Source organism: Pan paniscus, chromosome 10 (genome assembly GCF_029289425.2).
Source record: "Pan paniscus chromosome 10, NHGRI_mPanPan1-v2.0_pri, whole genome shotgun sequence".
Classification (NCBI taxonomy): Eukaryota; Metazoa; Chordata; class Mammalia; order Primates; family Hominidae; genus Pan; species Pan paniscus.
The window spans coordinates 122,014,284-122,030,386 of NC_073259.2; the positions used below are offsets into that span (position 1 = coordinate 122,014,284).

Consider the following 16,103-nt stretch of genomic DNA (forward strand, 5'->3'; position numbering starts at 1 on the left):
CCATTCTTCTGCTTTCCTCTTTTCAGAGCCCTGTCCTATTCTAGCATCACTGTATTGAGCAGTTTGCTCCTCTATCTGTGCTCCCCAACTACACAGGGAGCTCGAGACAGGACCCAGTCTGACTCAGTTGGCACTGAATCTCCAGCACTGGGCTCAGAACAGATCTACTTGTGGGCGATGAGTCTGTTGAGCACTCAGCATGTGCCTAGAACACAGTGATCATGAAATAGCCCTTATTGTGATCGAGAGGAGCTGTGAGGTCTTAGGTAAGAGCACAGGCCTCAGAGTTGATGGCTTCAGGTCATATCCTGGCTCTCTCCACATGTGTGACCTTGCTCAAGTCATGCAAACTCTCTGTGCTTCCTTCTTTCCATCTAAAAAGGGGCTGGCCATCATGGTGCCTACTTGCAGGACGATGATGAGAATGAATGCAGAGCAGGCTGCAAGACCTGAGCCTGGGCCTGCAGCGAGCACTGGGAGAGAACAGTTTCGTTCTTAATATTACCCTTGCTACCCACACTGCCCAGCAGGCCTTGCTGAGAGAGAAATCCAGGGGAAAATGTTGGAAATCCCTAACCCTGGGAGAGATAAGACAACCCAGTGTGGGGAGCCCTCGGCCCTCCCTCTCCTTCTCCCTGCAGGGTAAGCTGCTGGCTTCAGGCTCCCAGGAAGGCCAGCCAGTGCCAGGCATCCGAGTCCACAGCTGGGCACCCTTGCCAGCCAGCTACTGCTCCCCGAGTCACCAGGCCAGGCTGTGTCCAGAGAGGCGTGGAGACAGCCAGGAGCCAAGGCCATGAAGCCAAAGGTCATTTTAAAAAGCACTTCTGCTGCTGGCCCCAAGTTGGGAGACAAAAGAAAGATGGGAAAGAAAAAAATAAGGTATTGTGAAACTCAAACAGATGTTTGCCAACAAAAACACCAGGAACCAGAAAAAGAGGGAAGAAGTGAGAAAGGAATCAGGGCTAGGCCTGGGGGCGGGGGAGTTGGGGGAAGGATCTAAAAGCAAGGTGGGCTGGAGGGGGCTGGGAGAGGCAGGGGAACTGTGCTTCCATCTGTAGTTAGCACAATCAAATCCAGTCACGCATCGCCACATGGGGCTTTATTATAATCAGGCCACAGAATTTACTGCGGCCTCCTCCCCTTTCCCGGCTCTCGGCGCTGGAGCTGACAGCAAAGACTGTTATCAGTTGCAAGCAGCTTTTCAGGACCTCCCCTCACTCTGAGCCCTTTATCTGGAGGTGAGGGTCTTGGTTGTGGGGAGATAAAACACGCTGTCCCCCTCCCTCGAGACTGGTACAGAGAACAGGAGAGCTTTGCAGAAAGGAAGGGGGTAAAATAAAAAAAAAAAGGTATGTCCACTCCCTTCCTACTCTTCTTCCTTGGGAGCCTGAGAAAACCCAGGGCTTTGTGGGCTGGCTGAGTCCCCCCAGCCCTCGTTGTCCTCGTACAACGGGGGAGTCGGGGATTTGGTGAAGCTTCGGGAACAATGCAAAGAGGGTGGGGGTGGGGGAGGAGCAGGTGAAAAGAACAGCACCCGCCAGGAGGGGCTGTGCACGTGCTGCGTGCAGTGAGGGCAGGAGGAGGCCCTGGAGATCAGCTCTGTGGGAATTCACCGATGACGCGGGACACAGCGGGGCTTGGAATTAGCACAGACACGCACAACTTCCCGGGCCAAAGGAGGCCCGGCAGCCGGGCTCTAAGGCCTTCTTTGTGTGAGTCATGGTCAGGCCCTGGAAAGCAGCCCCTCTGGGAGGTAGGGGCTGTTGGGCACATGCTCAAACCTACAATGTAGACCCAGGAAGCAGGGGGACCCGCGGGCAGGGGGTGGGAAAACACTCTGACTGTAAACCACAGCATGCTATCTCCGTGATGCACCCTGTGCTGTGATGCAGACATTTCTGTACTCAGGGCCCACTTCTATTACTACTTGTGACATCTCACTTGTCCCCCAACAGCTCTATTGTCCTCCACAGCTCAAAAGTTCCTGGGGAAGGGGGTCTGTGCATCTGTGTGGTGTCCATCTTGATCACTCAGCTCGGCTGCTGGCTCGGGGCTGGTGCCCATGGTGAGTTAAAGACTATCCACTGTGCCATATTTTTCTAAATTTTAATTTAATTTTTGAGATAGGGTCTCTCTCTGTCACCCAGGCTGAGTGTAGTGGTGCAATCTCGGCTCACTGCAGCCTCGATCTTCCAGGCTCAAGTGATCCTCCAACCTCAGCCTCCTGAGTAGCTGGGACTACAAGGCATGCACCACTACGCCCAGCTAATTTTTGTATTTTTTGTAGAAATGGGGTTTTGCCATGTTGTCCAGGCTTGTCTTGAACTTCTGGACTCGAGTGATCCTCCTGCCTCAGCCTCCCAAGATGCACTGTGATTTATATTGCTCAGTCACCAACAGCAGCGGAAGACTGGTGATGTGCATGTGACATCCCACCACGCCCTCAGAGGGCGGGGCGGATATCATGCCCATTTTACAGATATGGAAACTGAGCCTCAGAGAGGCAGGTGGCTTGCCCAGTCACAGAATGGCTGCTTACTGGAAATCTCAGGGCCATTTCCCCAGGGGCTCTAGGCCTCACATGATGAGGATGCCAAGGACTTAGAACCATGCCTAGCATGGCATAACTGCTGCTTTTGCTCTTGGGTTCACTCACACACACTTCCTGATCACTATCAGCCACTGGGGCACGTTCATGGGTGCTAGGATACTGCCGTGAGCAAGGTGAATGGGCTCTCGGCATGTGGAGTGGCCATTCCAGGGGCAGAGTCCGACAGAGCAACACCGGGGAAAGGAACCATTCATGACACAATTCCAGGAAGTGATAAGCATTTGAAATAAAATAAAGGGCCATTTGTGAGAGTGGGGACAAATGGGAGCCCCCTCTAATATTTTGATTGATGGTGTTATTGTCACCACTGTGTTCTGAGGCTGGGCTAACAACGAAAACCAAACGTTCAAACCTAACTAAGCTTCTACTGTGTGCCAGAGCCTTGGGACACAAAGACAAATATGACCCGGCCTCATCTTTCGAAGGAACAGAGAGGCAGATTCTCATGCATTCCCTCACTCCCTTGACACCTGTGAACCGAGCTTCCCTATGCCTGGGCCCCCCGGGGTGCTGGGTACCGGGCAGTGAAGGAGACAGCCCCATTCCCTGCCTTCACGGCTCAAAGTCTGGCTGAGATAGGAAACGAATACAAGTAACAAATAAACAGAATAAATAGAAATTGTGACAAGTGTTAGAGAAAAAAGAAGACAGCAGAGAGGGATAATCCCCAGGACACAAGGAAATGAAGAGCCTGGTGGAAGCGGTCACTTTGGGAGCCACCACATGTCCCCAGCCTGCCTCCTGTTGCCACCCAAGGCTGCGGGAAGAGGCCTCCACCGATTTGTTTTCAGTGCCGCTCAGCCCTGGCTGATCTCTGCGTTTCAAAGGAGAACTCGCTTTGGGCCAAAAAAAAAAAAAACATTACTTAGGTTCAAGGGTGGTAACTGAAGTAAAAATCAAGGCAGCTGTGATTTGGGGGAGACAGTTAAGAACAAGCCAGGATGACATGAAGAGAATTTTGTTTTGATGGGAACAGGCACAGGTTTTGAAGGAGACCCTGATCCAAACTGAGTGGAGAGAGCTTAACTCATAAACGAGCAGGAGTCGGGCTTTCACAAGGTTTACACCAATCATCATTAACCCCAACGATGTGGGATGCTTCTGGGTCCTCAGATCGCAAAGGGACTGAAGGATTTTGTTTCCTGATTGAAACAGGCCTCCAGACAGGCACTTCCTGAATGCCTTGCGCTGGCTGAGCCAGTCCTGAAGATACACAGTGAAACAAGGAAATGAGAAATGTGGACAAGGCAGGGGAGGTTAGGTACAGCAAAGTCTATTCCACTAAAATCTTAGACTGGGCATGGTGGCTTATGCCTGTAATCCCAGCACTTTGGGAGGCTGAGGCAGGCAGATCACTTGAGGCCAGGAATTCCAGACCAGCCTGGCCAATATGGTGAAACCCCATCTCTACCAAAAATACAAAAAAATTAGCCAGGCGTGGTGGTGGGCGCCTGTAGTCCCAGCTACTCAGGAGGCTGAGGCAGGAGAATTGCTTCAACCCAGGAGGCAGAGGTTGCAGTGAGCCAAGATCGCGCACTCCAGCCTGGGCAACAGAGCAAGGCTCTGTCTCAAAAAAAAAAAAAAAACAAAAAAAAAAACAAAACAACTCTTAAATCTGACAGTGTTCCTCCCCGACTATTTTTTTTTTAACTATGAAATGTCCTTTAAAAAAAATGAGAACAAAGGAGAGAGTAGCTGAGGACTGATTATTATTTTTTTAACATCCTTATTTTAATAAGTTAAACAACTGGTTGCTGTATTGTGGGTGTGTATAGGTGAGTGGTTATTACTGACAAGGAAAATCGTAACATCTGGATAGAATGACCATGGTCCTGTTGGTCTTGGCTTCTAAGATGTGGTCATGGTCCTTAGACTATGAGGTCCTCGATGCGGGGGATACACTGCCCGCTGTGGGCATCTAGGAATGCGTGGGGGTGTTCCAGGTTGTCACAAGGACTGGGGGCACTCGTGACACTCAGCGTGACACTCAGAGGCACAGGCCAGGGATGTGAAATGTCTTGTGATTTGCAAAGCAGTCCTGACAAGAAAGTACTGTCCAGTCCCAAAGCCCAATGATACCCCTTTTCCCAGCTAGGAAGCATTAGCCAGGGGGTGGGGGTTGCCCTATCTGGCCCCCAGGGGCCACGGCTTCCCCTTCCTTTCCTGTCTTTGCAGTCACTGGACATCAGAGGGCACTGCCACTCCAAGGACATGAGAATAAGTATCTCCCATACCAGCCACCCTCCTCCATGAGCCATTCTGGTCCATCTCTGAAACAGGAAGGTTGTTTATACTTGCTCTGCTTTGAATCCTTGTTAATAGATAGTAATTTTTTTCCCCTAAAAGCTTTAATTGAAAAACTAAAAGCATACTGCATCCATAATTTTGACACTGTTTTTTACAGGACATGCCCATAAAATCTGAGAGTCTGAGCCCTGCTGGTCTCTAGCATGAACAAAGAGCTTTAAACCAGAGGCTTGATAAGAAACTTCACGCTGCCCCCAACCCTCCTCCTTTCCCTCACCAGGATCCCAAGCCATCCTGGTCTCAGACTCAGCTCTTACCTGTTTCTGGCTCTGCTGGGTCCTTTTCCATGGGTTCTGAAGGTGTGTCTTGGAGCTTTTTCTTCTGTGGGGCTGCGCTGGAGAAGACGCCAACTGGAGCCCACTCCAGATAGAGGGGGACATGATGGAACTGCAGAGACAAGAGTGATGGCCCTGTGGGTCTTCATTACAACACACTGCTGGGGAGGGACTCAGTCCCATGCAGATCACAGCCCAAGGGTCACAGAGGATGGGCAACTCACCCAAGAATGGAGCCGGAAGGAGCCCAGCCCAGAGCCCTGACTGCTGTCTACTCCCTGAGGACAACATTCGGCCCCCGTGCTGCATCTCAGGGTGCAGGAGAGAGGCTTTAGTCTCTGTTGCCACCAGACATATGGCAGCTCCCAGGCCCCCTTTGTGTTTTTTCCAATTAGAGTATGAAACTCTAAAGTTTCATACTTTAGATGGGAGTGGGACGAGGAGCGACCACATCACTGGTAAAGTGCAGCTCTCCAGGAGGAAGTGTAAAATACCCGTTAAGAGAACACACTTTCTCTCTATGTGCATATATCCATGGGCAACACCTGTATACGTGTGCATATGTGTGCATGCAGATGTTATTTTTTTAAAAGGATAGCTGGGCATGGTGGCACACACCTGTAGTCCTAGCTACTCAGGAAGCTGAGGTGGGAGGATCCCTTGAGCTCAGGAGTTTGAGGCTGCAGTGAGCTAGGATTCTGCCACTGCACTCCAGGGAAATCCTGCCTCTTAAAAAAAGAAAAAAAAAGAGGGGCCCTGGGCAGGCGGGTGATAAACAAGACACTGATGACACCTGCCTCATTAGGCGGTTACTGGGGAGCTGCAGGACAGGGGTGGGAGTGAGACTTGTCAACAAATGCCCTTTTTGAATCTTTTCAAATTTCCTACTCCATGAAAGCCTTGCAAATCAGTTATTTTCAGAGAAATACACATGCTTCAGAGTGAAACAGATTGGTGTGCAGACAGCAGGCTGCATCACTACTTAGCTGTGTGATCGTGGGTCAGGGCACCTCTCTGGGCATCAGTTTCCATATGTGCAAAATGAAGACAGCAGTCTTCTTGTCAGTGAAACAGACACTGCCCAAAACAGGAGGCCTCACCTAGTCAGTGTTCTCCAACTGTGGCTCACACAGAGAGAGCTTTTGGTGACTGGCATGTCCTCCCAAAGCAGAAGGAAGAAAGGATGGTGTCACATTCCAAAGGATGCTCACATCTCAGTCATGGGGCCCCACCTAGATAATTTTTCTTATGGGTCAGGCGCAGACTGACTTCCTGAGAGCTTAGTGGCCACAGAGTCCCAAGCTAAAGACTATTACGGGGTTAAAGTGGCAGAGAATGAGAAATCATTTTCTCACCAGCAAAATGGGGACATGAATATCTATCTCTAAGAATTGCTGGGGGGCATATGAATACCTATCTCTAAGAATTGCTGGGGGGGACATGAATATCTATCTCTAAGAATTGCTGAGGGAGACCAAGGTCTGCAAAGTGCTAAAGTGTCTTATAAACAGAAAATACTTGTAGTGGCACCGCAAGGGTATGTCTATATCTTGAACCCCTAGAGACCTGTGAATACGCCCTTATTTGGAAAAAGGATCTTTGCAAATTTCATTAAGTGAAAGATTTTGAGATGAGATCATCTTGCATTATCCCAGCAGAGCCTAAATCCAATGACAAGTGTCCTTATAAGAGAAACAGGGAGGAAGACTGAGAGAAGAGGAAAAGCCAAGTGAGGATGAAGGGAGAAACTGGAGTGATGCAGCCATGGGCCAGGGATGCCTGGAGCCACCAGAAGCTGGAAGAGACACAGATCAGACTCCCTAGAGCCTTCAGAGGAAGCACAACCCTGCTGACACCTTGATTTCAGACTGTGGCCTTCGGAACCGTGGGATGATCTATTTCTGTTGTTTCAAGCCAACTAGCTTGTAATAATTTGTTATGACAGCCACAGCCAGCAAACTAATACACAACTGTTGGCTTTTTTCTAAACCAAGAACCAGGAGACAGCCCTACCTACAGAACTGACTTTCATTCATCTCATTGTAGCTACAGGATTACAAAAGCATCAAGAATGCTCATTCTTGGGCAAAATAGGGAGACCTTTGTCTCTACAAAAAATCAAAAAATTAGCCAGGCGTGGTGGTGCATGCCTGTAGTCTCAGCTACATGGGAGGCTGAGGTGGGAGGATTGCTTGAGCCCCAGAGTTCAAGGCTGCAGCGAACCAAGATGGTGCCACTGCACTGTAGCCTGGGTGGCAGAGCGAGACCCTGCCTTTAAAAATAAATAAATACTTTTTAAAAAAAATAATGAACACATTTAATTAAAATTAAAATGCTAATCCAAATTAACATGGGTAAAGAAAGCCAAAGAAAAGCTAGAGTCAGGCAAGGAACCAAGGCATGCTTTCTGGAGGATGGTTCAGAACTTCCTTCTCCCGGCCCGGCGCAGTGGCTCACGCCTGTAATCCCAGCACTTTGGGAGGCTGAGGTGGGCGGGAGGCTGAGGCGGGTGGATCACGAGGTCAGGAGATCGAGACCATCCTGGTGAACATGGTGAAACCCCGTCTCAACCAAAAATATAAAAAAATTAGCCAGGCGGGGTGGCGGGTGCCTGTAGTCCCAGCTACTTGGGAGGCTGAGGCAGGAGAATGGCGTGAACCCGGGAGGCGGAGCTTGCAGTGAGCAGAGATCGCGCCACTGCACTCCAGCCTGGGTGACAGAGCGAGACTCTGTCTCAAAAAAAAAAAAAGAACTTCCGTCTCCCATTCTTCCCATCCAGACAGGTTTTCAGGCAGCAGGGATGATATTCAGCCATGATCGTGACGGGCGGTTTAGGGTGAGCTCCCATGTGCCACATCTGTGAATCCATAGCCCACTGCACCCTCTCCCTTGAAGCAGCCCTCACTGGTCCTTCTCCAGATCAACTCTGGGTCTCCAGCAACCCTACCTTGGAATAGGCCAGATGCCTGAAGGCCTTGCGGGCCTCCAGGGGCTCCAGGAACTCCACGATGGCAGTGATTCCGCCCTCTGGCAGCAGCACGCGGCCCAGGCTGCCAAAACGGCCAAAGGTCTCCTGCAGCTCGGCCGCCAGGGTGCCTGCCGGGAGGTTCTTGACCAGAATCACAGTCTTGCTTCGCTCTGCTGCAGCCTGCAAAGAGGAAATGCACACACATGGGACCACAGGAGGGAGGAGGGTCCCCAGCTGACACCAGCAGGGATCATGGGGCTCTCCAGACGAGGCTCTCCATTTGGAACCTCAGCAACCAGGCACTTAGGAGGAAGACCCAGGAGGAACGACCCTCTCTGGCATGATGCTCCCTGTAAGGCTGCGAGGCAGCTCTGCAGAGGGGGTAAGGCCTGGGACTCTGAAGCTGGAGCTTCTGGATCAAATCCCAGCCCCTCCTCCACTCCTGAGCAGGGCCGCACTTTCCAAGGCTTCCAGTGGCTGGGGTCTGCATCTCAGTACCAAGGCTTTTTTTCCTGAACTACAGACCGCCCACCTGCTACCACGTGCAGCCAGCAGGACGTGCTGCAGAGCTAACGCCCCCTGGGAGCAGCCCACAGCTCTCAGGAGTTGCTGCACTCCTTGTCCTTGGGTGGGATGAGACTGAGGTGTGAGCGCTGCAGGCTTTCCCCTAGGCAGAGCTCCAGGCAGCCACAGGGCAGCGTACTGCAGCAGCACACTCTGCACCCTGGGCTCCTTCCCTTCCCTGCATCCCTTTCTCACCAGAGTTTTCTGCACTGCCCCCAAAACTGTTTGCCCTTGAATCCTTGTCTCAGAATCTGCTTCTGGGAGAACCAAAACTAAAAGACTAAGCTATTCAGCCTTGAGAAATGTACTTAACTGTGCCTCAGCTCCCGCAGTGACAGCAAGGACAGAGCATTTATTTCACAGGATCGCTCCAGGAAAAGTTTTCATTAAATGGGTTAGTAAAAATACATGTAATATGAGCACTCTGAAAACGTTAGCAATAATTTTATTAAAAAATAATGTTGGAGGAGGATAAAAGAGCCAACAAAATATAATGGAAAAATCTAGGCATATGGCCTATCTGGGAATAAGTCTTAGCTCAGCCGCTAATGTAACCTGAGACCTTGGGTCAATTACCTTGTTTCTGTGGGCCTCAATTTTTCTCATCTGCAAAATGGGCTAACAGTCACACCCATCTTATAGAGGCCACACAAGGTTACTATGAGGATTGAGTGAGGTGAGGGGAGTGAAACCCATCTGCAGGTGGGAAAGGCTGGGCACCTGTGGGCCTTTTAGGTGCAACTCAGGCCGCAGTGTTACAGTTTAAGGCCTGTGTTCAAACTCAGCTCCACCATGACTAGCTGTGAAGTGACTTCACCCCTCTGTGACTGTGGTTCCTTCTGTAGGGTGGGAAGCACAGTAGAGCTGCTTTCACAGAGTGGCCATGTGAATGAAATGAGCTAATTAAACATGTAAACTTAGAAGAGTGCTTTGGTAAGTCTTAATAAATGTTAGCTATTAGTATATTTATTTTATCCATCTATCCATCCATCCATCCATCCATCCATCATCTGTATTCATCCACCATCCATCCATCCAGCCATCAAGCCATCCATTCATCCACCATCCATATTCATCCTCCATCCATCCATCCATCCATCCATCCATCCACCCATCCCCCATACATCTTCATTCATCCATCCTCCTCATCCATCTTGAGGTAAAAATGTAAGGCCTGGGAAGGCTGTTGAAAGGGCTGTTTTGGGAGTCATAAGCCCTGAGTTTTAGTCCAGGCTCCTCTCACATATAGACTGTTTGACCTTGTAAGTCACCCCCCCCCTCTGAGCGTTGGTATCCCAGATTGTAAAATGAAGGGGTCTCATGGTGTCTTAGGGGCCCTCTAAGCTGCAGTCATCCATAAATCTAAGACCTGCTACTTGGTGGAGAACAGGCACATTGAGGTGCTGGACTCTTCCCTGCTAGGTTCAAGAAGGGTCAAAGTCCCCGAACAGATAACAGATGCTCTGGGAAGCCACTGGGTAGGGGAGTGAGATGTTGGGGGTGCCGATCTGTGTGGGGGAACTGTGGGGTTATAGGCAGACCTCTTGTACATGGCTCTGGACAGACAGAATCAGGGTCAGATAGGCCACTTGTCTCAGCCCATGTAACATTTCTTCCTTTCTTTAGAGACAATCCTTAAATTAAGGATTAAGGCCAGATCCTTAAATCCATCTGCATCTCCCCTGGAAAGGCCATTCTCGACTCTCCAGTGGCTACTGGCTGGCTGGCGCCGCCGAGAACACCCACCTGGCTGAAGGAATCCAGGCTGACCCCGTTGTCTATGAGAAAACGCCGCACTTCCTGGACGAGCTGGGTCTCCCCCAGAGCCACGCGCACGGCCACGCTGCCCTTGGTCTCCTGTGGAAGAGGAAAGGAAGAGTTCTGGTTGGCTGTCGGCCAGGTGACTTGCTGGCCCTCCCATCTCCCAACAGCCTGAAGAGGAGGCTGGGATGGAAATGGATTCTACGGATGCCGCTCACCTTCCTACATTGATCAGATGCCCCCAACGGCTCTGTGCTTTTTTTTCTTTTTTTTTAAGAAAGACAGGGTCTCACTCTGTCATATCTGTCCCCCAGGCTGGAGTGCAGTGGTGTGATCACAGCTCACTGCAGCCTCAATCTCCCAGACTCATGCAATCTTCACACTTCAGCCTCCTGAGTAGCTGGGACCACAGACGCACCCCACCACTTCCAGCTCATTTTTATATTTTTTGTAGAGATGGGATTTTGCCATACTGCCCAGGCTGATCTTGAACTGCTAGGCTTAAGCAATCCACCTGCCTCAGCTTCCCAAAGTGCCAGGATTACAGGCGTGAGCCACTGTGCTTGGCCCCCCAGTGGCTCTGGCTTCCCAGGTCTCTCACAGTAGATCTGGGACCCCAGGGTCCCCTCTCCTGCACTCCCTCCCCTCATCATATGGGTCTTTGCTGCCACCCCATGCTGAGCTCATCTCACCGCAGGGCTCCTGCAGTTGTTGACCTTGGCCTCCATGGCTTTTACCCCACATTTCCTTGCTCCATTCAGTTTCTGCTTAAGTGTCACGTTGCTGACCAGCTCACCCTTGCGGTGACACCCTATCCCTCCCTTGGCTTTTCTGTTCTCTGCCCTCACCAGGCCTGCGGCACTGCACCTCTGCTAATGTGTCAGTGTCTTTTCCCTCATCGGAAAGCACCAGAGGAACCTCACTGCTCCTGTTTTGGGGGTTGCTGCATTCCGAGAACTCAGAGTACTCGGGGGATCTGAAGCGGCTGCAGGCCCCCAGCTGGCCTGGGTCTAGAATTGTGCCATCCAACACAGTGCCACAAGCCCCTCAGAGCCCCTCAGTATGTGAAATGCAACGCGACACATCCAAAGTGCTCTCCGTGGAAAACACACACGGAATTCCGTGAGGAAAAAAAGACTACAATAGCTTGCAATTTTTTTTTTTTAACATTGTGCATATGTTGAAATGATAATATTTTGGACAGCCCAGTGGCTCACGCCCATAATCCCAGCACTTTGGGAGGCTGAGGCAGGGGGATCACCTGAGGTCAGGAGTTCGAGACCAGCCTGACCAACATGGAGAAACCTCATCTCTACTAAAAATACAAAATTAGCCAGGCATGGTGGTGCGTGCCTGTAATCCCAGCTACTTGGGAGGCTGAGGCTGGAGAATTGCTTGAACCCGAGAGGCAGAGGTTTTGGTTAGCCGAGATCACAGCATTGCACTCCAGCCTGGGCAACAAGAGCAAAACTCTGTCTCAGGAGGGAGGGAAAATGTCTTGGATATACTGAGTTACATGAAATATATTATTAATGTTAATTTTGTCTGTTTCATTTAGCCTTTTAAACATGTGGCCACTAGACCATTTCCAACTACACATGTGGCTCACATTCCCTAATGGACAGCACTGACCTTCAGTGCCTGGTGGACAGCAATGGGCAAGGAGCTTACGAGCCAAATCCACCCATGTCAAAAACATTCCCAGGTTTGCCTGGGAAGAACTCAGCTGCCTCTAACTCCAGATGCATGTTTTGTTTTTTGTTTTTTGTTTTTTTTTTGGGACAGACTCTCGCTCTGTCACCTGCACTGGAGTACAGTGGCAAGATCTCGGCTCATTGCAACCTGCCTCCTGGGTTCAAGCGATTCTCCTGCCTCAGCCTCCCAAATAGCTGGGATTACAGGCATGCGCCACCACACAAGGCTAATTTTTGTATTTTTAGTAGAGATGGGGTTTCTCCATGTTGGCCAGGCTGGTCTCGAACTCCTGACCTCTAGTGATCCACCTGCCTCAGCCTTCCAAAGAGCTCGGTTTATAGGTGTGAGCCACCGTGCCCAACCCAGATGCATGCATTTTAAAAGAAGGTATGAGGATACAAAATATACAAAGAAGGGGGCATTTTCAGGCTTTCTACAAAGTACCTTAGACAAAGTATACTTTGTACTTCATATATATAAAATATACTTTATATGACTCCTGCCTGTAATCCCAACACTTTGGGAGGCCAAGGTGGCATGATCACTTGAGCCTAGAAGTTTGAGACCAGACTGGGCAACATAGTGAGACCCCATCTCTGCAAAAATAAAAATAAATTAGGCATGATGGCATGCATCTGTAGTCCTAGCCACTCGGGAGGGTGAGGTGGGAGGACTGCTTTAGCCAAGAATTTGGGAGGCTGCAGTGAGCTATGAGCTATGGTCATGTCCCTGCACTCCAGCCTGGGTGACAGAGCAACTCTGTCTCAAAAAAAAAATTATATATACATGTGTATATATATATATGAATGTGTATATATATGTATATATAAAAATGTATATATATACACATTCATATATATATACACACACACACACCCCTACTTGAATATACCTTTTAAAAAGTATCCTTTTATAGAAGGTACAAAGCACATATAGGATCCAAAGTAGAAAGAATACAAAAGAGCAGATATGTCAGCTGTGTAAGTCTAGAGATCTAATATAAATGTACAACATGAAGACTAGAGTTAACATTGGAGATTTCTGCTTCTAGCAAAATCTTTTGTAGTGGATTTTAAGTGTTTTTGCCACACACACAAAAAGGGCAAGTGTGAGATGATGGAAATGTTAATTGGCTGGCCTATGGTAAGCATTTCACTATCTATATGTCTATCAAAACATCATGTTGATTTTTAAAGCTATGTGATATGGAGGAGCTGGATGGATGGGGAAGTCAGAAGGAATAAGGCTAGACTTGGGAGAGAAGGAGGAACGGAACCCAGCGACCCCCTCCTCTGGCTTCAGAGACCGGGGCTGCCTGGGCTGCGGAAATCATGAGACACGGTTCAGAGCCAAGGCACCGGAGTTGGCCAGACCTGGTGTCCTCCCACCTCCACCTCTTTGCAAGTCTGTGACCTTGGACAAGTTATTGTGTCCCTGGATCTCGGTTTCTTCATCTGGACAATGGGATACAACAAACCCTACTTCACAGGGCCATTGTGAGGAGTACCACGCACTAATGCTCAGGAATGTCACCTGTCAACACCACTGTCAATCACATTCTCCGGGGTGGCTCCACATAAGGGCATGAGAAGCCAGGGCTGGAGCCTGGCTGGGGATGTTTCCAAAGGGAGGGCTGGGAGAGCACCTTCCATTCCAGAGGCCTCTGGGAAGGCCCAAGAGGAAAGCCCTGGCGGCCCCAGCCTCACAGCCAACAGCAGTGCAACGAACCTCCTGCTCTTTCTCCCCTTCAGTTTGGCCCAGATCCCAGAGAGGACTGGTCGGCCCTTACTCACGTGGTCAAACACTTGACTCTTGGTGGCGTTGTACTTCTGTGCGATGGCATCGGCCACGGCATTCGGCCCCATGAATAGTGTGTTCCAGTTGTGAGAGCTAAGAGGCAGAGGCAAAACAGGGAGATCAGACCGCAGCTGGATGAGGGGAACTCGTTCTCAGACACGAATCCTGTAAGAAATGGGCTCCTAGGCCTGCCTATCTACATGCCCCCAATTTCCCTATCATGGGCTACGTATACAGGGCCTGAAGACAACAAGACGGATGATGACAGGGACCATCCCTAACAGTGCTTCATCTGTGTCAGGGACTAAGAACTTCACATACATTCACTCATTTAAACCTTACAGCACCATAAAAGTAAGGCACTACTATTATTCTCCCATTTTACAGATGAGAAAACGGAAGCTCGGTAAGGTATGAACTAAACCCATCAGGAGTCAGAAGACCCAGGTGGCTTAGAAAGGGCAGGGTGAGGGTGGCAGAGGGTTGGGGTTGGAGCTCAGCGGTTTCAGGGGCACTGAGGACCTGGCACTGTTGGCTTTGTCCTGGGCCTCCTTCTTCTTCTTGTAGGACGACGATCCCAGGGCACTGGCATCCTCGCTGGCTTCCTTCTTGATGGTAGATGGTAACACGTGGAGCATCCTGCCCTGGATGGGAATGACGGGAAGGGAGTAAACAGAAGCCTTGCCTGCAAGCCCTGCTTCCTGCCGAAGGATGTTGGCTTCTGCCACGAGTAAGCTGGACCCAGCACTGAAACCCTGACCAGAGGGTGGGAGGGAGGTCAGGTAGAACGTGGCCACTCTCTTCCCACCTGACACAGGATCCTGATGTCGTGAGGGGGCCACCTGACACAGCTACACACACGAAACTTCGATCAGTGTATAACCCCGCACCCGCAGCCCTCTCCCCGCCTCTCAAGCCTGCATCGCATCCTGTCCCTGCACCAGTGAGTAAGAATGTGAGGTCCATGCCGGCAGGGCCAGGTCTGGCCTGATGGCAACAAGGGGATCAAGAAATCATGAATAAATAAATGAATGAATGAGAAAAGGAAAAAGGGTGATGATGAGGCAGCCTGGGGCTTGAGGATGTATGCTAAGTATATCACTTGGTAACACTGGGAAAAGAGAAGTTTCTTATATTCCACTGTGGCCATTTTAATAGGTCCCTGTCAAAATTCTTTTCTTCTTACTCCTCTTCTAAGGTGGTATCTATAGAGACGGAGAGCAAATTCATCCATTCAAGGAGTATTTTTTCAGTGCCTGCTAAGTGCCAGACACTGGTGTAGGTGCCACAGATCAGTGACCAGAACAGATCAGACCGTGCCCTCACACGACTTCTTACCCTCCAGTGGCTTGAGTGAGGCAGTGACTTAGCATGCCATTGCACGTTTTCTTAGGCCCACAAAGTGGACGCCCGTGTCCACACACAGACACACACACACACACCAGCCTTTCCCGACCATGTGAGCCCCACAGCCTCCTGGCCAGCCCGGGAGGGGGCCTCACCTGGAATACCTGCCCGTCCACCTCCGAGTAGGCCTTCACAGCGTGCTCAGGGAACATGAAGGTGATGAATGCAAAACCCTTGGGTTTCTTGGTCAGGCTGTCGATGGGGTAGTGGAGCTCAGACAGGGGACCTGAGGACAGGAGAAGTGTCGGTCTCTGGTGGGCCGCGGCCACTTGGCCCCAGGGAAGAATGTGGTGAGCACCAGCTGTGAGCCAACCTCACAGGTCATGGGTGTTATTTCCCAGTCCCTTACGTGTGTCTATCCTAACAGCAACAATACCTGGGCTGGAGCCCAGCACCACCACCTATTACACATGTAGCTTGCCTTGAGCAAATCACTAAGCCTCCCCATGCCTCAGTCTTTTCATCTGTAAAACAGCACAACAGTACCTAAGCTCATGGGCTAAATGCGTTCATGCGTGCATAGTGCACTAAACAGTGCCTGCTAGAGTTAGTGCCAAAGAAGTGTCTTCCATGATGATATTAGCATCATGCTCAAATTAAAGCACACCCTTTCTGCATTGCTTTCAACTCTGAATGCCAGGGTGTGACCGCGTCCCCTCTCTGGGTCTTTCCTTCCCAAATGGACATTTGCAATATATCGACAAATGCTTCTCCCCCT

At 50.2% G+C, this 16,103-nt stretch overlaps 1 protein-coding gene and 1 long non-coding RNA gene across 4 annotated transcripts in view; one reads left to right on the forward strand and one right to left on the reverse strand.

The window, feature by feature from the left end:
* Positions 1-16,103, reverse strand: part of RBM19 (RNA binding motif protein 19) — a 168,962-nt gene that overhangs the window by 134,414 nt on the left and 18,445 nt on the right. For all 3 annotated transcript variants that reach the window (XR_008620506.1, XM_034934590.3, XM_008957824.4), the window contains exons 11-16: positions 15,481-15,611; positions 14,501-14,622; positions 13,975-14,071; positions 10,472-10,582; positions 8,141-8,341; positions 5,176-5,305 (exon numbers count right to left, since the gene is read on the reverse strand). Coding sequence is in view for 2 of the 3 variants with exons in the window: in XM_034934590.3 (XP_034790481.1) it covers positions 5,176-5,305; positions 8,141-8,341; positions 10,472-10,582; positions 13,975-14,071; positions 14,501-14,622; positions 15,481-15,611 (792 nt within the window). In the remaining variant the exon portion in view is untranslated. The remainder of the gene's footprint in view (positions 1-5,175; positions 5,306-8,140; positions 8,342-10,471; positions 10,583-13,974; positions 14,072-14,500; positions 14,623-15,480; positions 15,612-16,103) is intronic.
* LOC134728502 (uncharacterized) lies at positions 587-5,125 on the forward strand. Its single transcript, XR_010108968.1, has 3 exons — positions 587-879; positions 1,956-2,065; positions 5,016-5,125. It is a non-coding gene; the product is annotated as an uncharacterized LOC134728502 (long non-coding RNA).